At 48.5% G+C, this 25,442-nt stretch overlaps 1 protein-coding gene across 4 annotated transcripts in view; it reads left to right on the forward strand.

Annotated features, from left to right (window-relative positions):
- The first annotated feature begins 1,596 nt into the window (after nucleotides 1-1,596).
- The window catches only part of LSAMP (limbic system associated membrane protein), a 288,040-nt gene continuing 264,194 nt past the window's right edge, over nucleotides 1,597-25,442 (forward strand). Inside the window, exon 1 of one of the 4 annotated variants that reach the window (XM_052702829.1) lies at nucleotides 1,597-2,250. In XM_052702829.1, the coding sequence (XP_052558789.1) occupies nucleotides 2,096-2,250 (155 nt within the window). In that variant the 5' untranslated portion in view covers nucleotides 1,597-2,095. The remainder of the gene's footprint in view (nucleotides 2,251-25,442) is intronic. The other 3 variants (XM_052702832.1, XM_052702850.1, XM_052702841.1) reach the window with 3 other exon arrangements.

Raw genomic sequence — 25,442 nt, forward strand, 5'->3', positions numbered from 1 at the left:
TCTCCTTGCTCCCCTTCTCTGTTGCCATCCATACCAAGTCTCTTGTTGGGAACTATCTGCATCTGCTCACTCCCTTGGCTTGAATACAAAGCAGCCATCTCTTTTGCTACTGCTTGCATGACACTGGAGAAGTGGTGTCTTGACCTTAGCCCTTAATTTGTGGGTTTTTAACACATGCGGAGATTGTTTAAGCACCCACAGACAGCATAGCCTTTCCATACCAAGACTGCAGGGGTTGGTTCCTAGGGGTTCAGAGAGGACTGGATGCATTCCTGGAAGAAGAAAATCAATAGAGGGCCATGAACTACAAAGACATTGCCACTGGCTTGGGACATGCCGTAGACACAGATCATTGGGAACTGGGGAAACGCTCAGGGGCAATCACTGCCCGCTCGCCTTGAGCTCGTGATTGGCTCAGCAACAGGATGCAGGGCTGGCTGGACCTCTGCTCTGATCCTGAGCCTCCATTTGTATGGCAGGGGGTCACTGCTTGCATCTCCCTAGTTTGGGTCTGACGTGCCCCCAGGAGTCTTCAAACTACCTCTCCCCTCCGTTTTGGCCATAGAAGGGTTATTATGCTGGTCGAGCATTCCTAGGAGCCGTTCTCCATCCCTCCCTCCCTCACACACAGGGGAGCGGGATGGGGAAGCAGCAAGCCGGTGACAGCAGTAAGACACACGGCCTATTCCTCTCCATTAATTTCATCTTTTTTTTTTCCTCTCACTCCGGTGCAGGGCCGTTGTGTGCTCCGGGAGCCTTCCCGGCGGGCAGCGCTGCTGCAGGGCTCGGGGCTCAGCTGCGGCTGCTGGCACGCGGGGAGGACAGGCTGAGCATTCACACTGGCGGCAGCTCAATACCAGCATTGTCCGCCCTCCGTCCCTCAAAGGCTGGGAAAAGAGGGGGGGAGGGAGGGACCGAGCGAGCGGGGAGAGCTGGGAGGGAGGCGGAGGGAGCGATGTGCCACTGTTTGTTTGGGGAGAGAAAGTGTGAGAAGGGAAAAAGCGCTGCTTGGGGCTGCAGGGGCAGTTGCCAGCATTGCTCCTCCTCGTATCGGCGAGCTCAAAGCCAAGTTGTTTGCACTTTTGGCCGTGCTGCTTTGAACACGCAGCCCCCTTCTCGCAGTATTTACTCCTGTGACCGTTCACCGTATTGTCCTCCATCCTCCGTACCCCGCTCCTGGGGCCTCCTCCATCTGCCTCCCGCAGCCACCCCCGCCTGCCCTCAGCCTCGCCACCTCCCTTCCCGGCTCCCCCATTCCTCCTTCCTCTCTCCCATCCTGCCTCCATCCTCCCTTTCCCTCCTGTCCCCATCCTTCCTCCTTCCTCTTCCCAGTCTCCCAGCTCGCCATCGTCTTTCCCCTTCCCGGGCTCCCTCCGCTCACGCACACACACTCGCGCATCCCCGGCCAGTCCCATCGCGGAAGCCCGGTCCCGAGGATCAGAGGGGCTGAGGGCATGGGACCGGGGATGCAGCCGCTCCTCGCCGCTCCCTTCCCGCTCTCGCTCCAGCCGTGCGGCCGAGCCGCCGTCCTCATCTCACGAGTGCGGCTCCCTCCCTCCTCCTCCTCTCCAACCTCCTCCTCCTCTCCCTCCTCCCTCGCTCGCTCCGCCTGGGAAAGTGGGTTAGGAAGGGAGCTGGGAGCTGCACAGCCACGCACCGAAGCAGGACCGGCCAGGCGCGCAGCCGGCGGCACGGGAGCTGCGCTCTTCTTTTTTTTTTTTTCCCACCTTTCTCCATCGCTCCAGACGGGTTGATTTAATTGTTGCTGGGTTTTGCCGCCTGACTTTTGCGTCGTTTTGATCTGCCTTTCTGACACGCGCACGCTCCTCTTTTTTCCCTCTCTTTTCCTCCGCTGAAGGTTGTGCTCAGACTTTTTTTGGAAAGAGGGGGGGAAGAAGCCGGCGAGAGACCGAAAAGAGCACAAGAAAGTGGCAGCTGAGGGCTGTGAAATCACCTCCCCTTTCCGGGGCTGTCTGTCAGAGCGAGAGTTGTACATTATTATTACTGTTTTTCTTTCTCCATCCATCCATCCACCCATCCACATACACGCGCAGAGAGAGACGAGTGCAGGCAGCGAAACTCACCGAGACCAGCCATGGTAGCGAGGGCTCAGCCTGATCGGAAACAATTACCACTGGTCCTACTGAGATTGCTCTGCCTTCTCCCCACAGGGCTGCCAGTCCGCAGCGTGGATTTTACCCGCGGCACCGATAACATCACCGTGAGGCAGGGGGACACAGCCATCCTCAGGTAGGGCGTTCTGCCAACTTTTCCTTTTCCGTATGCGTGTCTGTGCTGCCGTGCTTGCAATGCATAGATGTAATACTGTGTGCGTGCCTCTGTGAGTGTTATTTTGCCTCTCCGACTGCGGTAACGGCAGCTGCTGCAAGCAGGCTCCGCGTGTGTGTTTGTGCCTTCGTATCAAAACATTTGCAAAGCCTTTGAAAGCCTCTCGTAGTGCTCTGGATCAAAAGAATTTCAGCGGGGAAAGATGTGTTTGTGTGAGTCTGCTCTCGCCAGCGTGCGTTCGCCACCAGCCCAGCCGTATCAATGGAGAGAGCGAAAGGGATCCAGCTGTGCTTGCCAGATGTTCCGTTGATTATGCCGTGCCTCTTGTCGTACCTTTGCAAAAACTTTATCCCTGGTGCTGTGGGAGCTCTCGGACAAGTTGTTGCGGGAAACTCTGGCTTTTCATTTTATTTATTTATTTTCTGTGCCCGGAAGGGAGGGCAAATGGATACAGAAGTGGGAAGGATGGAGAATAAACAGCGGGAGAGCTTTGGTGTCCCCGCAGCTCACATCTCACTCACTGCGCTGGGTCTTTTGCAGGGCTCGGTGGGTGGGTGTTTGCTGTGCCTGAGCAGCTGGGAGGAGGAGGGTGTCTTTGCACACCAAGCCGTGTTTTGCTGGCAGTGTTGAGCACTGTATTTCCTTATCCGCCGTGTGGGTTTTCCAGCAGTAGTTCTGTGGCTTCGCGGGCTTTTGGTTCAGAGCGTCTCAAATAGCTGAAAGCTGCTCCTGTGGGTTTATTTTTCAAATTCTGCCTTGCTCAACTTACCTGCAGTAGGTTCCCTACCAAAGGAAAATGCTGTGTGTGTGCATGTGCTGTATATTATGGCTATAAAACTACTGGACGTAACATGAAATAAAGTCTGTAATCTGTGTGAGGAGCTGATAGTGCACAAACCCTGAAGCACCAAGGGAGCAATTCCCTAGCAAAGCGAGCAGCAGCCGCAAAGTTTTCTTTCTCTTCCTCTGAAATAAATCCTGCTGGATGCCACCAAACAGCCTGCAACATGATCCTCTGTGCCCTGCATCCCTCCCAGTTAATGACAGAGGGTGTGTGAGCCAGCAAGATGGGATCGGGGACGGAGGATGCTAGGAGAGAGATGTATGTGTCTGTGTGTATCGCTTCCCTCAGCCCCCGTGTGCTGGCTTGTTTTGATCCTGGCATATCCGTTCACAGCTTCCATTCCCCAGCTCTCCAGACTTGTTAACTCGCGTGTAAGATTTATCCACACAGGGTAATAGGATTTACAGAGTAATTCATCTGCCTTGCATACGCGATGGAAGGGGTTTAGAGGCGACACGGTAAACACCTAACAAGGGGTGTTGCCTCTGACTCCGGGCTCCTCTCCTTTCCACTCAGTAGCAATTCATATATCCCATTAACCCTTTTCTGGTGGAACTCTTGGCCGGCTCATCCCATTTTTTAAAGGCAAATCCCTTCCATCAATCCTTTGCCTTGGTCAGGCAGATGTTTGCTGGCGTATGTTTGGGACAGCAGCTGCAGACAAGTCATTAAGCTCACTTGCCCAGCCAGGGGTCACTGGATTTCCATTTCCCACTTAGCCTTGGAGCTCTGAAGTTTATCTAAACACTGTGTGCTGAAGCTGTGTTTGCAGCAGAGCAAGCTGAAGGATGGTGGGGATGCTGCCTGCATGTGTTGCCTGCAAAAAGTTCTGTCAGCAAGCCAAGCAGGGTGACAGGGAGTGTGCCTGGGAGAGTGGTTTTGGGGTTCATAGATGTGCACGGAGAGCGTGGCCTCTCAGTGTTAGGTCAGGCACTAAAATGCACCATCTGAATAATGAGATCCAGCTGTGTTAGCCAGATGTGTGCCAAGTGGCACAGTTGGTGGGAGCTGTGCACCTCCCAGCCCTGCAACTGCAGCACCAAGTAGTATGCTGCTCCTGGCAGGATGTGCTTCTGTCACAGGTCAGCATGGACAGTGACCTCCCCCAGCTCTTTAAGCAGACCTCGTGTTTCTGAGGAAGGGAGGTTGTCTCCCTCCCTTTCCCCAGGACTAGCCCCATGTTTCTGGGACATTTTGGTCCTTGCTTCAGAGGAGGGGCTGCAGCCGGGAGATGGGATGTCAGGTTGCAAAGGGAGAGGGTTCCCTCTGCCTTGAGGTCCCGCACAATGACTTTCATTCCCTCAGTTTTAAAGTCAGACTCTGTTTGCTTGCTCCCCCCTCACTGTCTCCCCTGCCGCTCCAAAACATAACTCATCATGACAGCCTTGTGTTTGGAAAACTCCCAGCATCTCGCTCTCAGTGCCTACAGACCCACTGGTGACAACACAAGGGGAAGAGCCAGATGGGGAAAAACTATTAGATGGTCTGTTCTGACCATGCTCTGAGCAGATCTTTACTTCCACAGAGAGATAGATAAGAGATTTCTGTACAGAGATCGTATCACCTCTTGTATCTTTGTTACACATCTACTTCAGAGCGAGCATGCAGCAGCAGTTTACCAGTGCACAGTAGCTCCAGCCTCTAGCTTGAAAAGAAAATGTAGGAGGGAATGAAAATGGTATGCAGTTGGAGAGAATGGAAGGCAATGTACATAACGATAATATTAGTAAAAACATTCTGTTCCTCCAAATTGTGGCGCGGAACATTCAGCGTGGCATGGAAGACGGGGTATTCTCAGTGCATCTGCTCCTCGGGGGCCTTGCCCGTTTATTTATGCTGTTGCACTGGTAGGCGGAAGAATGGGCGGATGGACTAATCTATGAAGGGGAGAAAAATATTTTCCTATTGTAAACCCTAATGTTCCTAAAGGAAGCCACTCCTCTGGAGCTTCATCTACAGCTTGTTAGAATGGAATTATTCTGGGAAGTTTGAGTATGACTTTTTAAAGCCATGGCATTTGAATATTCCCCTGCTACGGACATTAGAAAAATGTTCTGAACGCTATACTGGCTCATCTCCTAAATGACCTGGCACCAGGTTTGATTCATCTGTTGGCCTTGCTGAAGGTTGATGACTTTCAGCGATATTTTGGCATGGGGAAGTTAGTCAGGGAATTGCAAAGAGGGAGAATAAAAATAGCTTGTGATGGACTATCCACAGGGAAAAGGGTAATGATCGGCTCCTTGCAGTAAGACTGGAAAGGGAGGAGGGGGCTGAAAGGTGTAAGAGGTGAGAAGGGCTGAGCAGAGCTGCTGGGGTTTGTCTTCGGCCAGGAAGATGGAATGGGATGTTTAGGAGACGATGCTGTGCATCAGAAGCTCTGTCAGATTTAAGATTTAGTTCATTTTTAACTCTGTCTTCAGCAAGTGAAGGGGAACACTGAACCTTAATTTGAGTACTGAGAGGGAATCGTGTAATTCCTGCCAATGCAAGATCAATTTCTGCCTGCAAGATCACGGTCACGAGGTTTTCAGGTTTTGTATGCAACTTCTCTACTTGATGTTAAAAAAAATTGCCAAGCAACGAACACACAAAATATCCCCCACAGTCAATTAAAACATGAAAAGAAAAACACAGCCCTTCTTTCTGTTTACCCACTTCCACCTCATTTTTCCTGCAAGCACTGAGTGAGCAAAGGCAGGGGCCCAGTGCTAGGGAGGGGATGAGAAACAGGAGGACATCAGCTCAGCTGTGACACGTGTGGTAGTGCAGGGAAGCTGCTGCAAGCTGAGGAAGCAGGAGACCGTGTCACTGTGTTACATTTGGCCTTCAGGTAGAGTTGCAAGCAATTTAGTGATGGAGTCCGTGCTGTATGATCACACCAGAGTACCTTTACAGCACTGTTCTGGGGCCATCAGCAGGGCTTGCAGCTTGCCCAGTGCTTTTGGTAGTCATGGTACAGGGACTAGTTTGGCCTTTTATGTCTTCTGCAATGGGTCTCGTTGCTAGCTGGAAACAAAATGGGTCTCATTCCCATTCCCATCCATTCACTGATACCAGGAGAAATCCACCAGAGCCGAAGGGCACTGCCAGAAATACCTTCTTTGTCTTTGGGGCAGTTTCCTGGGGACTGCCAGTAAAAAGGCACAAGTGACACAGGGCCTAAGCTGCCAGGTGCTTCTCAGGTGATGCTGAGCCCCATGGGGAGCTGGGACCTGGCAGAATCTAGAATCTGGTTCATGGTGTTTGAGTTTTTCCAAGTGTCAGCTTTTTGTCAATCTGCTTCTGAGGCATTAATGAAAACTAACATTTAGCTAGGTGTCCAGTTTCCATTTTTACCAGGTAGGAGGCTTTAGGCTGACAGCATGTATGGGAGCTTTCATCCTAATGGGCAGTTTCTAAAAGTCCATGTGGCAGGATGGCCTGGCATTCGGTGACCAGCAGTGGCAGTGGCACTGTTTGTGTGATCCTGTGGTATGAGCAATTTCTGCTAACTCTGTTAGTGGCTGCCCTGTGTTTTGCTCATGTTCCACGTGTAGAGCTGTATGGAGGATAAAGGCACTTCAGGCCAAGTAGCAGCACAGCATCACGACAAAGCTTATGCCCTATACATACGTTTTAAAATAAAAGGAAAAGCTCTTCAGATTATACTTATAATTAGCATATGATTTATAACAGGGAGCACCGAGTTGAGCCCTTTACTAGAAATGAGAATAGGCATGTTCAAAGGTATAATGCTACATAATAATACAGTCTCGGCGGTAAAATTGTAACCCTGCTTATTAGTGGTATTGTTGTGGCACTTAAGGCCACGGCTAAGTCAAGGCACCCTTTGTGTTAAGTGCTATGTGAGCGAAAGTGAGTCCCTGGCCATTAACTGGGATGGGCAGGGGATGGGGGAGAGGGGGAGGCCCAGGGTGACCGGCCTGGCCCCAGGGCGACAGCCCAGCAACATCTCCATTAGGCTCAGCCACACACTACAGCCCAGCAGATGTGACAAGCAAGGCTTCCCGTGTGCATCCTGTTCTTCTCTGGCATACAGTGCTGTTGTAATGTGTGCATGTTGAGAGGGCGTGTTGGGGTCTGTGCGAAAGGGTCCACACTTAGCTGATACTTTCCTTCAAAAAAAAAAAGAAAAAGAAAAAGAAAAAGAACTAAACTATAAAAAGAAGTATATAAATGCAGTAACAGATGATGTTGCAAAACTTCCAGGTCTGGCAGCAGATGGTGCCATTATATGAAGGCACACACGCATACATAGATGTCTGTGTGTATACATATGATAAAGGGAATTGCAGTACGTACGGGAGATCGGCATCTCTCCTCCTCTCACATGCACGTGCATATGCACAGCGTTACGCACAGAACACCCAGTGAGGAGTGGGGAGCTTGTCAGAAGGCTCCCCACTCAAGGGGACAAACAAGGACAAACCAATTATAAGCAAAGGTTGGCTGGAAATTAGGGAAAGATTCTTCTTTTGGTGGCATTACTTATGTTGAATAACACTGTACGTACAAGTTGCATTCAGAAAGATGGAGGAGGAGAAGCAGTATCCGACTGTATGGCTTTAACCTCCTCTCCTGAGCCTGCACGCGCACTTCAGTTTGCAGCTGAGCACCATATGCTTTCCTACGTAGTTGACATTAAAATTTATATAGTGGGATGTGTTACCTTGGAGTGTCTTGGAGCCAGTACCTCTTCCACACTGCTCCCCTCCTCTGCGGGTCACAAGGAGAGATTGAGCCTTAAAATACCTTGCAGTTACGGGAATTTGCAGTCTCATAACTATAAGTTTTCAAAATATATATTAGACATACCTGCCCTTTCCTTCCAGACCCATAGGCTTCCCATTCTGATGGAGCTGCAGGGCCACCACTTGCTGTGACGCGGCTGCAGGGCTCCAGCAGGCACACTGCAAGGCTGGATGTAGCCATTTTCACCTCCTTGTGTTGTCCATCAAAATTCGCTCTGGTTTGTGTGAACTCTGGCTCTCCTGGAGTAAGAGCAGTGGAGGGCACAAAGGTGAAGTCGGGAATTTACTGAGTTTTCTTTTTACTCTTCTCTGGCTCAAGAAGAAACGAATGTGATTTTCAGCTGAATCTGACACCAAAGCATTTGCTTCAGGCTTCAGGCACATCTAACATGTCTGGTTTTATGGTAAGTAATGGGAACTAATAACGTTGAGTTTCACCTCTGCCTAGAAAGCAGCTATTTCAAAATAATCCCAGCAGCCAGTCTCCTCGGTGCACGCCTCATTCTGCAGATCTTGTTATTAGGAGCAACTCGGTTGTGTGGGAGAGGCCTGCTCTGACCCCCAGGCGCCCCGTTGTGCAGGGAGGGGAGAACCAACCCCGCTGCAGCCCAGCTGAATGCACCGAGGATGGGCTGCTCTAGCCAGAGGCAGCGTGATGGAGCTCTCTGCTGTCCATCACTCTCTCTGTCCCAGGATGGCTGTTTGCACTCAGTGAGAGACCGAGCCTCGGAGCTGCCTGTCTGCCTGGGTTTTGGTGCTTTGCCGTGCAACCAAAACCCATGAAACCCACTAGCAGGCAGCACTCATGATTTTGAATAGTAAATACAAATCTCTCCTCTCCCTCTGTGTATCTTTCTCTGTTATTAAGCTGACAGGCACTTAGCCAATTACCCAGTTATAGTCTCAGCTGTACTTATGGAGGAGGAAGAGACAACGTGCACAGCTCCTGTCTTCAGGGCTTCAGCTGAGCCTCCCTTGCGTGCTGTAGAGTTTTCCCTTATGTGGGCTGCTTAAGACGCTTGGGGAAAGAAACCAATGACAAAGATGAGTTACGGGAGGGGAACGTGGAAAGCAGGAAAGGGGGCTGCTCACCTAAACCAGCGGCAAGGGCAGAACTTCCATTGTTTGCCATTGGTTTTGTGTTCAAATTTGGCAGAACTGTGAGCGCCTTTGTTGAAAGAGGTCGCGTTGGGGGTGGAATGCGATGGCTACGGGGACACGCTCTGTCTTTTTTGGCTGTGACAGGGCTGAGAGTCAGAAACTGCAGCGACAGACTGTGAATCTGTGCCTTGAAGTACGGGGCTATGTGTACGTGGGGGATGTAGTGTGAATCCGTAACTCGGAGCCAAGAGCCACCCCTAATCCCTGATGCATTGCGCCTAGAACATACAGCCTGCGCCAGCTCAAGTGTTTACTCCAAACAGCAAAATTTAGGCGAATAGAGCTGAAGTGTTCTGTGAATATTTTCATGAATGTTAAAAATGAATTCACTTTGGCTGCAGCTGCGCTTCCTTTGTGTGTGCTCATGCATCCTTTTTTGTTTTCCTCTCTCCCCTGTGTATAATCTGAGTGGATGAGTTTTCTTTGCCCCAGCGTTCACGTACAGAACATTTTAAACAGGTTTGTAGATGAGGAAACAAGGTTCTAGCTGCAACTTCAGCAGCTGGCAGCCCGTGGCTGTGCAGATCTGCAGGCACGTGCCCTTCTCTCCCCAGGCACTAAGTTGGTGCATACGCTATGATGCTCTTGATACGTATTTATATAGGATGTTGCTTGGGGAGCATTGGTCATGGTCCTTGCAACACCTCATCAGAGCCTGAGCGTAAAAGCAGTGGAACAAGCAAGATGTGGAGCTGATCGCAGCTTGAGCCACAGTAATTTATGTGCATGTGACAACAGAAAATTACCTTTAAACTCTGCACCCAACCAATCAATCTTGCAGCAGCCTGTTTTTGGTAGGAAAGGTGCCTCAGGCCAAGCCTATCAAGCTCAGAAAAAGAAAGGTTAAAATGTTCTACCATCATAATCTCTTTCTTTTCGTTTGGAGGAGAGGAGCCACAGTGACAAAGCCAGGCTGACTCCTTCACGATGAGCCCCTCCCACCCCCAGCTCAGATTCCCAAAAGGAGTCGGCAGGAATTTCTGTGGTCTGATCCCAACTTCATCTTCTCGGGGAACAGAAAGCATGTGATGGAGGGGCATGCTGGAATTAGAAAGCGCTTGAGAGAGGAAAAGCATCACCACGGCAAAGCAGCAACCCTACTGGATGGCTGCAGGTAGCACAGGGACTTCAGGAAACCCCCTTGGATCCAGGCTGCCTTCTGAGCCTGCAGCAGAGGGACGTGGGAAGTGATTAATCCCCGCAAATTACTGTCCCCTCCTTGCCAAATACAATATAACATGATCCGTAGTCTCCCTCTCTGCAGCTATGGAGCACGGAGCCTGCGCCAGCTGCAGCAGTTGTTTATTGGAGCCCTGTTGTATTCAAGCCCCCTCCTTGTGTGAGCTGTGGCATGTGTGGTTTGCTGGAGCCTTGGTCCCTTGAGAGCAGGCGCATTTATTAACAGTTCCCTTGGGCTAAAGGACAGCGAAGATGGGCAGGGAATGCTGCACCCTCCTTATCTCCTTCCCGTTCTTGTTTGCAGCTTGCTGTTTCTCAGATGGACTCTATCCTCTGGGGTTTGCTGGAGGATGTAGCCCATTTTGAAAGCTTGGCAAATGCAGCCCCTTGTAGTGGCTTTCCCCCTCAACTTTCCCACTGCAGGCTGTTTTCTGGAATGGATCAGCTCAAAATGAGCAGAAGCATGCTTCTTTATTTAAAGCCAAAAAGGCAGAAAGTATAAACATTAAGAAGTGTGCATAGTCTGATCCTTTCTCACTTGCATGCTACATAAAGCAGCCATGGTTTTGGATAGCAAATAATTCAGGGCAGTATGCTTTAAAGTGTGCTAAGTGTGGGCAGCAATAACAGGTGTTCTTATCATAATGAGGGACAGAAAAGGAGTTGCCTCCTTCACCAGCTGAATTCATTCTTTAGGGCCTCCTGCTATTATACCTACTGCTTGCTGACACTTAGAGTGTGCCAAGAGCAGATGCAGCACCTCATCTTCTTTCTTCCACTGCCATCCTTGGGTGTCTTCTGCCTTCAGGACAGGGGAAAGGGTCAAGCACATATGCAAATGTTTGTCAGTTGGGACAGGAAGGATGGGTAAGTTCATCGGGGGACAGGTGGTGTATCTTCATCTCTATTTCCCCTCATGAAGCCTGTACACAGCTCCCCCTGTTTGGCATGCTCCCCAACCCAGCCTGTGACCTTGATGAAGCTGTCTGTCACATCTCTTCCATGTCTTCTCCACTTCCCCTACCTCTCCTTTGCTTTTTGTCTCTCTCAATCCATCTCTTTCTCACCCATTGCCCCTCCTCAAGCATGCTTTTATTCCTGACTCGAGCCACTTCTTTCTCTTCTTTGTCTTCTGCTCTCTTTGCTCAGTTGTCCTCTTCTTCAGACTTCCCTTCTTCCTGGACCTGGGTGCAAGAATGAGGAACTGGGGGAGAAGCAGAGGAGGATGGCAGAGCAGCATGGAGACTGTGATGCGCTGGCCTCTTCTGCTTTAGATGACAGACTGAGCTCTGAGCTCTTTTGTGGAGCCCAGCCACTCAGTTAGCCACTGGTCTTCAGGCTGGGCCTGCAGAATATTCCCAGAGCATTTATTTTCTGCTCCAGTGCAGAATGCCTGATGCCTGTTTGTCCTCTGAGTGAGGGTAGAGGCTGTGTGTCACCAATAAAGCTCCTTATTTTCCTAACAGGAATGTAGTTACATCCCAGTGATCTGCTGCTCCTGCTTTCAATTGCAGCCCAAGTTGGAAATGAGTGGAAGAATAGGGCAGCTGACAGGCAAGAACTGAGGCTGCAGGCTTGCGTGAAAGCAGCTTTGCTGCAGTCTGCAGAAGACCACACTGCTCTGCTTATTTCACATGCTCTGTGGTTCTGCTGGTAGAAGATAAAAGGGTGCAGAAGGTTTGGTTTTTTTTCTATCACGTCACGTCCTTCTTGGGTGAGAAATCTGACACTCCTGCACAGTGCTGATTTGGGGAGACCCAGACTGGTACTGGGGTACAGACCTGACCCTACACAAACGGCAAGGAAGACAGATGCACTTAAATAAAAGCAGTAGTGCAATGCTGTGGAAAGTCCTCAGTGTTTAAAGTGCCAAACCTCTCTGGCCATGAAGAGAAGCAGTTTGTCTTTAGCTATTGAGTTATGATCATCTCAGACAGATTAGTCCATCGTAGGAGAGGCTTTGCAGAAACTCTGGAGGCACCTCCGCACGTTTGGCAGGGAACCATGAGATGCTAAGAACTAAAGCCAGCTACTGGTGCTGTATGTGCATAGCCCTCAATGCTTGTAAGCTTTTTTTATCCTTCCATGGTACCTCTGTTTTGTGGGACTGGGTCTCCAAAGCCTTTGTGGCAACAAATTCAACCTGGCTGCCTTCACACTTAAGGGAAACCTGAGCCTGGCATCCATAATCAGGAGCAGAAGGTGCTGCCGGCAATCTGTCTTCCGAGCACTGCATTAAACCCATTTTAGCTCTTTCAGCTAAATATCAAATTGTCTGTCCACCCACACATCCTCCCCCCTGCATCGACTGTGCTTAGTGGTGGACCATCTGTAGGACTTCCACCAGGACAAGGGGGTCCACAGGGGTTCTTGCATAATGTACTTTGTGCGTGTTTGTTGGCCTTTAGAGTGGCATTTCTTGCCTTCCTATTACTCTGGCTGCTCTCCAGTACTGGCGACGAATCAGAGGCATGCAGGTCTATCCATTTGAAAAGTGTGTCCCAAGGTGGAGCAACACGCAGCTTCCTTCTCACTTGTGTTAGGAAGAGGTGCTTAGATGCAGGCCAAGTGAGTCAAGGACCTTGAGCATAATCGGGACAGTTAGCCTTTTAACTGACCTCTTTTTTCCTTACTTAATTCAAAGCAGGAACTGTTAGGCTTAAGGAAGAGAGGTCTAAGGATGAGGTATGATTAATGACATGTAAGCAGGTAAGATGCAAAAAGAAAGAAATAATATTTTCTGCAGGAGAATGCAATGAGGAATGGTTTTAGACTGCAGCAAGAGAGGTGGGCAGAATGTCAGTAAGAACCCTGCAGCAGTAAAGGCAGCAAAACATTGGATCAAATTGCTTTGGGTAGCTGTAGCTCCATTACTAGAGGGCTGTAAGGACAGACTAGACATATACAAGGAGTGACAGATGCCACAAATGACGAAGTAGAACTGATCCATCCTTCACATAGAGGAACAGACTGGATGGTTCCTTTGGGTCTCTTGCCCTCTGCTTCTCTGCACATAGCCTTTGGGCTCAGAGGATGGCAGGAGCTCGGCAGAAAGACATCTGAAGGCAGAGAGGAGTGCCTTTGGAAGGAGCCTTGTAAACCTGGCCAGGAGGTCCTTGCCCATTTCTCCTGCTGCAGCTGCTCTTCTCCTTTCCATCCCTGGAGCACAACATGCTCTGAGCCATCAGTAGTTGGTGCCTCTCCAGTCCATGCATGTTACACTAAAACTATCTGGCAGAAGAGGCAAGAATCAATATCAAGACTGTTCTTAAAACCAATTTTCTGTTGAAGGGACACATACCTGTTCCTCATCTGCTGCCCTGGGAGGGCTGTGGAACGTAGAGGATATTCTTCCACAGATGTGACAGGAAAAATGAGTTGAAAGTTGCTTCTTAGTGGAGAAGTTTGAAGTTGTTACTGAATGTTCATCTCATAAAGCTTTGTCAGCATGTTCTGCTAATGAAATGGTACCTTTCCCTGCTGTGAAGTCATCTCTATGCTCTGGGATCTGAACATGTGAGACTCAGGGTCTGCCTGAGGGATGGTTGTGATAGTGTTATGAGCGCTGCTGGGGCCTTTCACTATGGGGGAGGTAGCATGTAACATAAGGCACAAAATCTTGCATCCACTGCTGTGCCTCAAGGCAGAGATTTGGCTGGCTTCCAGGGACATCTCAAGCAGCCAGAAGGCTCAGTGCAATGGGGATGCAGGGGAGCACAGGAAAGGACGTTCTGGGAGAGAGAAGAGCAAGTTAAGAGAGGAAAAACTATCCAAGAGTGGGGGTGAAGAATGCGAAACAAATCTTGAGGGCCTGCTGTAAAGCTTGGATGGATGTCCTTTGTCTTAATCTTTCTCCAGCTGTAGTGACCAGGTTGTTACAAACTGGTCAGGTAGGCTGCCAGAGGCTGTCTCCATTGCTCACCCATCGTCCGCTCTTGTCCCGTCTCTGACTCGTGTTTTCTTGTCAGCATTTCTTTCCAACAGATCGATCCCTTCTTGGCTCATCCCAGTGATTTTTTAAGCATAGAGAGAAACTTCCTCTTGGTGAGTGAGAGATAATCAAGCTGAATTTTACCCATCTCTGAAGTGCAGGCAGTCTGTGAGCAGAACCAAAGTCAATATCTTGGCAGATGCTGTTTTGCATTGATTTATCTTCTCTTGGAGTAGGCTGGATGGCCTCAAAGAAGGCAGCACGGTCTCCTGGCCAAGCCCCAAAGCATTCGCAGGCAACATTAGCCTGTTTGATTCAGGATCAAGGAGCTGCTCTCCTCACTGTCTGGGAGTAGAAGACTGTAGTGCCAAACTCACAAATCCCTCCTTTACTCTTGCGTTCATACTGGTGCTAGTTCTTGTGCCGAGACAGATATTGGGCTCTGAGCAGTAGCTCAGGGTGCTGAGCTAAGCCAGCCTCATCTGCTGGCTTAATGGAGCAAGAAAACAGCCGTCTGTGCTGCTGCTGGGGCAGGGAAGAGCAGCAGGGGACCTGCCCCTGGGGAGCTTGCAGCACAGGGGGGGAGGAGGGGAGTTTCCCTTGTGGGAAACCGGCATGTGTTGAGAAAAAGGGAGAGGAAACTTCTCTGTGAGCAGGGAGGGCCTCCAGCAGAGCAGGCAGGGGGCTTTCAAAACCACAGCTAAAGAGAAACCATGTGTATGATCTCTAGCAGACAGCTGTGTACAAAACCCGGTCCCTCTGGCACCATCCCATCTCCTCAGCTCCCTCCCAGCCCCTCAGCTCCCAGCCTGGCTGAACCCATCACAGCTCCTCTCCCCCCACCTTGCTGCTTTCATGCTAGAGCAGCACTGACACATCTCCAGCTCTGCAGTCTCCCTGAGGGCCTGGCCAGATGCTGATTGTCTTCATGCCCAGTTGGGGACAGCAGGAATTGTTATAAAATAGCATTGATTCCTTGTGCAGCACGGAGAAAACTTTCCCGAACAAGTCCATGCCTTTGCTCCTGGGTCTCGCTGAGATGTCTCTCAAATGTCACAGTACGTTTGCAGTGGAGAGTACCTCTGGAGGCTTCCTGTGGGCTCAGGTCTTGATCCAGACGGAAAATAGAACGAGTTGGTTGAATCTTTCCTTGCAACCTAATTCTTTCTGCTTCCCCTTGTCATTTTTACGTGAACAGAAGAGGCTTGGGACTGAAATAGGAGAAGCTGCAGAAGCGAGCGCTTCGGATGCAGGAGAATGCTGTGCTGGGGGAAGGAGAGGGGCCTGGAGCAATGGCTGAGCTGCAGTGCACAGGGTAGGGGCAGAGCTGGGCTGAGGAGCTGGGGGTGCAGGTCTGCCATACTGTCACGTGAGGGTGGCACATTAAGGGAGGGCAAGCATTTCTACAAGACAGCAAACAAAAACAAGGGGAGCTTCTTCTCCCCTTGTGTTGCTTTGCTGTGGCAGGAATCTGTGCAATGTGGAGGAGCCCAGAGGAACCTGTGCCGAAGCACAGCTCCTGGCCCCCGGCTCCCTGCCCATAGGTACAGCTGAGCACACAGCACCTGTGGGCAGATGGAGCCCTTTCTATCTCTCCAGTTGACACCAGCTCCATTTGTCCCCTGCTTCAGCTCTGTTTGAGTCCTAGGCACTGCGTGCTGCTGCTGGGGCTGGTGTTGGCACCAGCACGTGTTCCTTCACTTGAGGGCCTGCGGCCACGGGACTGGTACTGTGCTTGTATGCCATCCACTTCTGTTTGTGATTTCTGCCCTGTCCTTGCTTATTCTCTGGTTTCCTTTGTGTTTATTATTCTAATTTATTGAGTTACCTGAAGTGTTGCTGCAGACACCAAGGCTGCTTTGCAGAAATTAACGATTGTGCATTCTGCGTGGTGGTGCCTCGTATAGACTTGGCTTTTATGCGATGGAGCTTAAAATATGCTCAGGGAAAATGAAAATGTTCACCTCCATTATAAGCACGCGTAGATAAGTTGTTGTCAGATCTGTGCCAGAGCACGTGGAATTACTTTGAGACTGTTTTGCTCAGTAGTCGCTGCCATTTCTGAACCTCAAGATACTTTAATTAATTTACCCTTCGAAACAAGTTACAGTTGGTCACTCCATTCTGCAGTGGGAGAAACTGAGGCTCAAAAATGAGATGTGCTTAAGCAAATCAGTGGCTGGCCAAAGGCCGCTTGGTTTATAGGTGGTCTTCAGAGTTGTGCTACGTAACAGGCTGCTGCACCAAGGTGTTGCAGCAGAAAGCCTCCTGGTATGTTCTGGGCTGCATGAAAAGAGGAGTGGCCAGCGGGGAGAGGGAGGCGATTGTCCCCCTCTACTTGGCTCTTGTGAGGCCCCATCTGGAGTACTGCGTCCAGGCCTGGGGCCCCCAGAACAAGAAAGAAGTGGAGCTCTTGGAGCAGGTCCAGAGGAGAGCCACTAAGATGATCAGAGGGTCGGAGCACCTCTCCCATGAGGAACGGTTCAGGGAACTGGGCTTGTTTAGCTTGGAGAAGAGAAGGTGCTGGGGAGACCTCATTGTGGCCTTCCAGTACTTGAAGGAGCTTATAAACAGGAGGGGGAACGTTTATGTTTATAGGGAGGATAGTGATAGGGCAAGGGGGAATGATATTAAACAGAGACAGGGGAGGTTTAGGTTAGACATTAGGAGGAAGTTTTTCACACAGAGGTGGTGACGCACTGAACAGGTTGCCCAGAGAGGCTGTGGATGCCCCATCCCTGGAGGCATTCAAGGCCAGGCTGGATGTGGCTCTGGGCAGCCTGGTCTGCTGGTTGGCGACTCTGTCTGTGGGAGAAAGGTTGAAACTAGATGATCATTGTGGTCCTTTTCAACGCAGGCCATTCTATGATTCTATCATAATATAACAGAAAAGTGGGGATGCTATCTTCTCAGTTGTGGTCAGAAAGGCCCGAGCTGGCAGTTCCAGTTCACTGGCAATGAAGGTACATGCAGGGAACATGCAGCTTCTTTTGTGTTTCTGAGAAAGTCACTGATCACTGCTCACGCTCAGCTCCCAGTACATGAAATGGAGATTCTGGTCCAAAGGATAAGCGGGATGGTGCAGAATGAGCCTGCATTCATGTATCTCTGTAAAGGGTACAAAAGATAAAGATAGCTGTGTGGACTCTTGTGTTGTTTATGATGTTCTCATTTGCTTTTCTGGTAAAGAATAAAGAAGAATGTCTAAAGAATTAATTGCACAGTGCTTAGCAGCTTGCTGGGCTCTGCTGGGAAGATCAGGATGGGGACATAGGAGATGACAGACCTACGTGTCTTGGAGGTGTGCGGCAGGTCCTTTCAGGGGCTGTAACTCAGTTGCGTGTGCCCTCCCAGCTCACTGCGTTCCTTGATGTGTCCGTGCCAGATTCGGTTTTTCTTGGAGATTACTCAAAGGGGGAATGTATGATGCAGGGTGGAAATTCTAGCTGCTGGGACATAAGCCACTTGCATAGTGTGTTCTCTCCCCTCTCTTGCCTGAATGCTTAAAAATCCTGCAGAGAGAGTACTTTTCAAACAGACTCTTAATTAACATATGTGAATTTCCTCACAAACAGAAGAATTTAGGAAATATCAGGTGATAGCAGAAGTCTTTTAGAGCACTATCTTGCATTTCTTAATCGGCATTGTGTAAGAAAATAGAAAACCATCCTAAGTGGGCAAATATGCAAAATGACTTGCTGATATGAGAAATTTCTTCTGTGCCTTAGGCGGATTGTCTCCTGCATGTGGTTAGAAACAAGAGGATTTGTATCGCAGATGTTGGGGGAAGAGGTTGTGAGGAGGAGTTTTCCCATCACATATTAAGCAAACATTGGTATTCTTGCAATTCACATAATTGCCTTGTGCTCCTTTTGTGAACAGAGTTTGGCCTTGGTAATACATAGGTGGCTCCAAAAGTAGTGCTTCTTATTTATTCCCATGGAAACCATAACAGATACAAAGAGCACAATAATACTGTTCAGCAGAGCAAATTCTCAGCTACAGAAATCTATTTTTCTAAACAGTCTAGGTTAGCTATGAATTTTCAGTTAGCGATGAACAAGAGCTGTACTTGTAAAGATCTGCATGACAGACATGACCCACTGTTTCACAGCTGCTTTGACAGCTTTGTTGCTATCAAAATGTTGCCCACGCAGTCCATCTTTCATTGGCCCGAGCAGATGGAAATCAGAAGATGCAAAATCTGGACTATACAGCAGGTGTAGTAGGACAGTCCAGCTAAGACTGGCAACCTGTTCCACGGTCTTCCAAGTGGTAAGGGGCCTGGTGTTATTGTGTTGCAAAAGGAAGACTGTTGTTTTCTCTGACCTGACCCTGGAAGTTTGAGCCTTCAGCTCAGTCATTGTCACAATGTAGTGGTTAGAGTTGATGGTTTGTCCGTGTTCCAAGAAATGCAGCATAGTCACTCCTTTTTATTGCAAAAAAACGATGCACGTCACTTCACCCACCAAGGCCTGCATCTTGAACATTTTCTTCAATTGCCATTCCATGGACTGTACCTTTACAGGGCATTTGCCTTCTCTGTGCTCTCCATTATTTTGTTTATTGCTGGACTATCTGCTCTGATTTGTTTCCTCCCGATAGCAGAAGGCTCCAGTCTTTTCAATCTCCCTTCTCACAGAAGTTTTGCCAGGCCTCTAACTCACTGCTGTCACCCGTCCCTGAACCTCGTTTATTTCTATTGCGCCTTGTGCAGATATGGTGACCTGATGTGGAATATCGTATTGCGGTACAGCACTCTGCTTGGCCTTGGTTTTTCTCTCTATCTCCTTGCAACCTGTCATCATGTTTAGATTTTTTTGTCAGTTCCAAGCAGAGGATTTTCAGGACTCTTCCATATACATATGGAGAAATCTTTTCTTAATGATTAAATGATTTAGAAGCCAACAAGATATCTCAGATTATTTTTTCCAGAGTGTGCACCACCCTATGTCCTGTTCCTAGTAAGACCTCTTGCATAAGGCAACATGTGCCTGAGCAGAATATCCTTTTTTTCAGTTTTTTTCTAAGCCAAGTTGCTGCACTGCCTGCTTGCACTCTTGTTTAATGGAACCTCAGTCTACTCTTCTGTTTGTTTTTTTTTCCTTAAAATTCGCTGTTTATTTTTTAAGCAGTCTTCTTGCCATCCCTGCAGGAAGGGTCCTGCTGCAGGGCACAGTGCACTTCTCATCACTCAGGCAGTTGCCTCTGAGGCAGAACCTGGCAATTATCAAATGGCACGTGGCAGACAAGAAGTGAAGAAGAAGGATGTATCCAATTGAGACTGCAAGTGGAGTTTGGGATGGCAGATTGTAATTAAACTAATCAGAATTCAGACATGACTACCGTCTTCGCACCCGGCGCTTTTGAGAAGTGTCAAGCAATCTTTGATTATAAACAGTCTCTTCCTTTATACTCTTATCATACTAAAGATGTTGTCCAATGTCTGATGTATTAAGTCCTAGGAGGCTAAAAGGTACTAAGTAGCTTCTTTTGCCAGAAAACCAAAGCCACCTGTACAAAGCCTCTGTGGGCTTGAGCAGAGTAACGTCCTCAGAACTCTGCTTTTCTGCACAGTATCCACCTGAAACTTTTTTTCTGTATTTTTCAGAGACCATTACTTTTTTTTTCAGATGGAAGTAGAAAGCAGCAGTATTCAGGTGGAAGAAGCAGGCATGGAGGCTGCTGAACAAGGTGTAGCCATAGAAATCAAGAGATAGAGAAGGAGAGGTATCAATACGAGCTTCCTTACCGCAGATGCTTTTAGGCTTGCCTCTTACTTGATCACTTATTGTATGTAATTACTTCAATCGAACTTTCTTTGAGCTGTGTTATTTCATACAGAACAAGAAATCCATTTGATTTGTAAGAAACTTCTGAAACCATGTGGCTGACCTCAGCTCCCAAAAGAGTCCAGTGGAGAATTCAAACATACAAAGGAAAAACGCTTGAGCAAAATACAAGAAAATTGCTTGGCATGGTTTTGACCTGAAATACGCCCTAATAAGATGCTGGTTGCAAAAGCTGAGATCACGTGATGCTCAACAGTCATCCAGCTGTGAATAGCTGATTCACTTTTTTTTTTCCCCTATTTAAACTGAGAGAAAAAAATAAGGACATTCTTAGTCTGTGTTACTGAAGAGCAATAGATTTAGGTATGGCTCTGTAGGAAGAGCCCCTAGTGCTTTTGCTATCTAACCTATTGTGTTTTAGTACAGGAAACGCATATTGGTATATGCTCTTAAAATCTGATAAGTTGGCAATAGTAGCAGACTTCAAGAACTCCCTCTGACCTTTTGGGAGGAAATTAGTCTCCTGTATGTTCAGAGCACTACCTTCTTCCTTCTTTCTGGAAGAGTGCAGTTGCAAAGTCCTTTTGGATAATCAAGGCTCCAGCTCTTGATGAAATAAAACAACCTTTTATAACAACAGCACCTCCTTCCCGCATCTCCTTTCCTCCCAGAGTGCAGTTTACCTCCCACCACGTCTCTGTAAGTTCCCTGTTTGTTCCTCCAAAACATTTTACAACTCTTTAATGAGACACGTATCTCCAATTTACTACTATTTAAAAGGGTAAGCAGTTAATGTCATAAGACTGAGAATGCCTGGTAATTAATTATTAACTCCAAGGACCTAGCTATCTCTCTAACCAGCCTTGTCTCAAATAGCATCTCTCTCAGTTAAAACCTCTGTTCACAGTAATTAAGTAGGAAGGAGGAGGAGCATCGTGGAGTCTGCCCAGCCAAATCTAGCTAAGACCAAGTGCAGCTCTGCCAGGCTGCCCTTTCATCTGACTGTCTGGCACTGGCATCATGGGAAAACAAATTTGCGTGACCCTTCATGCACTCCGGCTTTGTCTAACAGCAACTTCTGCAAATAATTCAAGGGGATCCCCTCTGCTCCCTACTGCCAAAGTACGAAGCTGGTTGGGATCGTCCCCATCTCTGGAAGGGCAGCCTGTCCTGGGAAGACTGCAGCCATCAGCCAGCAGTACTGCTGTGCTCCCTGAGAGTGCAGCATTCAGAGCTGGAAGCAGTTTGCATGACTGGCCCTCAGCACCTATGCAGCATCCTGTAGCACTTGGCTTAGGCTCTTTAAACAGCATTTAGCCTAGAGTTTTGCAAGCAGAAATGCTAGTGTGTTGGGAAGAGATGTTTGTTAAGCATATACAGTGCCTGATGCAGAGATGCAGAACAAGATGATTGAGGTGAGAGCCTGTGGTTTGCAATGGGAATGTGCTGAAAGCATTAGTGGTGGGTTTACAACCTCAGGTCGAGCCGGCTTGATGAAGGACTCTCTCGTCGTGATCTTGCATGGGAGAGCAAGATTGGGAAACCCATGGTGTGTTTTCTACACTGCTGACTCACTATGCGTGAGTTTTGGCATCCTCTTTCCACTTTCTAGACTTCCCCTTCCTTATCTACTCTTTAACGGGGATAAAGATGCTTAGCACCTTCCAAAACTGCCTTCAGCGCTGTGAAGGAAAAGTGCTAAATAGCACTGGGGAAAAGCAGGGTTGGTTCATTGTCTCGTGGCCAAGTTTCACTTTGTTTAGCTATTTAATTGCCTCTGTACTTTCAGCTAGAAGAGGTATTCTTCAGAGCTTCCTTAAACTGTCTTGTGGTGCATCTGTGCACTGCTAACAAGCGAGGCTTTTCAAGTCTAAAGGGAGATGCCCTTCTGTGATGACTGAAGTGATCGCTCATTGTTCCTTTCCCATCTCCCAAAGGTGCTGCCAGGCTTTAATGAACTATTCATCAAGTGCTTTGAGATCTTTTGATGGAAGCAGTCCAGGCTAGTACATGATTCTCACTGCCAGGGAGAGGATGACATCCAGCCATTTGCTGATTGCCTTCATCTGCAGTCAATAGCCCCTTTCTTTGGATGGGGGAATCCAGCAGCAAAAACGCTGCTGCAGACTTAAAATGTGAACAAATAGGAAGCTGTAACTGTGTCAGGTTCTTTTATTGCAATGTTTTTAATTGGCTAGATCTGTGGAAAGGACAGGCAGGTTGGATCTGAGATTTCTGTGGGTTTTTTTGGTGCGTGGTTGGTTGGTTGTTTGTTTGAATCAGGGCTTGCCTTCCTGTTGTGGCTCTACTGCACAGAATAGGCTGTTTTTGCCAACTGCTCCAAGTCTGATGCTGAGTTGATCAGAACTGAGCTTTTGTGTGCATGACTGTCTTCTGTGCAGTCCTTGTAATTTTACCTCTGTAATAAACTTCTGTGCATAGTGGGACTCGAGTGCATTTGCTGTGCCAATAAATCCTGTGGCCTCAGCATGGGATCCCTTGTCTCTGTGTGAGGATGGATTGTGAAGCAAGAAGGAGATGGACACATCAGTGAGGGGGAAGTCTGAACATCGTGCAGATGTCTGCCCTGCCTGGACATACATCTACCTGCTGCATAGTGGCACATTATTTCTGTGTCATATTTTGAAAAGGCTGAACCTCAAGCAAGACAATACATTTCACTCCTGCTGTCACGTACTCTTTCCCTCCCCCTGCTCCAAGCGGCCTGTTCTGTGTGCTGGAGGAGCCTCACCTTGCTCTCTCACTCCACATAGCCCTATTTCTTCTTTCTTCCTTTATGCCTCTCTTTCTAATTATCCTTTTCATCTTCTGTTTCCTTTGTTTGTTTAACCTCTCCCATCTCATTCAGAGAAATGCATTCCATTTCTCTCCCCTCCTGGCAGTGCCATTTCTGTACCTGTGTGCACAGGTTGCCCCCACCTCCTGGGCTTCAGTTACCCTTCTCCCATAGCTGTCTTCTCCTTTGTAAAGTGCTTTGAGGTTCCTTTATTCCTGCCACGGCCATACCTGTGAGTCAGAGCTACGAATTCTTATCCCTTTTGGCTGGGCCCTGAGTCCAAAGAACAAAAGGGAGAATCTTCCTTCAAGGAGCTTATGCTCTGAGCAGCAGGGATAAGAGGTGAGAGCAGGCAGCGAGTGCACGGAAAGCACAAGATACTGCAGGTCAGCGTGATACTGACAGCCTGGCCCTACAGAAGTGCCTAAATGATATTATTCCCATTTCTTTTTCCCCTTCTGCTCTCTTTTCTATCCTTTTAATCACCTCTGGGTTGTCTTTTTCTTCTGTCCTAGAGATTATAGGGGCTTTGTCATTTTGTCTCCAAGCAAAGGGAGAGAGCACAGAGTGTTTTCATTAGGGCAGGGGCTGGAAGGAAGGAGCAAGCCGTGGTATATGCTAGCTTTAATCTTTATGGTAATACTTCGGTAAATATCTGCTGTTCTTTCTCTCCTGTCAGTGTGGCAGCCTGTGAATGGTATGGAGTTGAGATCAGGGGAAGAAGAGGGAACTGCCGAGAGGATTAGGAGGTTAAGATAGGATTATGAGGTCAGAATGGAGAAAAAAAAAGAGAGAGAGAGAGAAAAGAAATAGCAAAAGAAAGGGAAAGAAAATGAAGTGTAGTAGTTGCGATAGTGGAAAGTGAGGCAAGTATACAGGGTACTGGAGAAGATGAGACTTTTATGAATGGGTCGATGAATTCAGAGGTCCTGGAGTCAATAGTCTCTCTCAAATGATTTATTGAACAGAAAATCATTTGTTCCATGTTGCTCCACAAAGGCTTTTCTTCTTCTTTGCTCTGGAGAAGGGGTCTGGCAGGGATACACAGACACCACAGTACCTGGCAGCCCTGCTCAGCCAGGAGAGCACAGCAGGAGAGACTGTCAGGAGAGGTGCGTGAGCCACCACAGCTACACCGGAGGAGCTGGAACTGGGATAGTCCTTGCTCAACTCTGACAGCCTCCCTCCCTCCCTCGTGGTCCTGCTGTTTGGTGCCCTACTTTTAGGCAGCCTCCTGCTGAGAGTGATGGAAAAAAAAAGTGAAAAAGGTGCAAGTGCCTGCTTCCTTGAGCTGATCTGTGTGGAGCTCAGGGAACAGATTTGGGACTTTGGAGGTCAGGGCAGTTTCAGTCCTGCTTTCGGTTGGTGTAATCAAAAGGAGAGAATGGGTGAACCATGTCTAGACTCAGAAGGAAGTGACCCAGACCATTGCACACATTTAATAAGTTTGGATGAATTAAACCAAGCAGGTCAAATGTCCGATCTGCCTCTTCTCCTCTAAAAAATAATGAAACGAGAAGCTAAAAAGAATGCGGCATTGGGTTTGGTAATGAAGCCCTTCATTACCAGGGAGTCAGGGCAAAACAAGGGCCTCCCTCTCTCTGTGTGAACTCAGCAGTGCATCCAAAGCATCCACACCTCCAGCAATGCTAGTGGAAATGTGAGTGTTCCTTCTCTTTTTGCATGTCACACAACAAAAAGGTGTGGAAGCTGCAAAATGGCTTCTGACCCCTGGTCAGCGACAGGTCGGTGGGATGCAGCAGGTGGGGAGCTGAGTGCAGTCTGTGCACACACGTGGTTTCCCAAGCAGTCTGTGAGGCCTGGCATGTAGTCTGCCCTGTAGGCTCTGCTTCTGCATTAGCAGGAGTTCTGAAGAAGGCATGAATGCCTTTCCAGAGACAGGGACTAGAAGGGAGCACACCACTTCCTCTGCTGTAGGCTCAGTGATCTTCACAACTGATGGCAGCCTGTAGCCTTTACATTATTTTATATGATGCTGTTGTTTGACACTGCCTGGACATGTGGCACTTCCCAGCACTCGAGAAGCAGAGATGTGCAGTTCTCCTTCAGTTTTCTCTGTGGGCAAAAGTGAGTTCTGGATGGTCTGTGTGGGTCTGTGAGGAGCGCTGCTCCTCTCTTTCTGTTCTCCTGAAACAGGTTCTACTCCATTGAGAGCATGTGGTCACTGCTTGTCTCTCTCCCCAAAAGGAATGAAAGCTCATTACAGGTTTTTGCCTCTTTTCATCCTTCCTTCTCCATTCGCTCTTTGGAAAGCTTGAGGCAGCAAGTCCTGTGCTCTCTTACATCCCTGGTACAACTCAGTCGTTCTGTGCAGCAGGGTGAGATGCCTGCTGTCAGCAAAAGTTGGGATGCTCATAAAATCTGGGCGTTTTCTCACATTGACAGCCCTTCTGACCATCCCTTTCCCTCTGCCTCTGAGCCCTTCCAGTCCTTCATTTGTGCCCTTGCTTTCTGAAGTCACCCTGTAATTTGTCACTTTTTGGAGGTAATGCTGAGTGCAGCCCCACTGAAGCAGGGACTTTTGCTTTCTTGGACTGTGTTCTCTCAACTGGTTAAGATCTTCAGAGATGCTCATGGGCTTTATGTAATTTCCATCTGCATTCAGACAGCTAGACTCCGTTTCGTTTTATTTGCATTTAACAATAAGCTGCTTTTCCTTAGCTCTAAGTTGCAA

The sequence above is a fragment of the Tympanuchus pallidicinctus genome, unplaced genomic scaffold, assembly GCF_026119805.1.
Source record: "Tympanuchus pallidicinctus isolate F22 unplaced genomic scaffold, pur_lepc_1.0 scaffold10, whole genome shotgun sequence".
Classification (NCBI taxonomy): domain Eukaryota; kingdom Metazoa; phylum Chordata; class Aves; order Galliformes; family Phasianidae; genus Tympanuchus; species Tympanuchus pallidicinctus.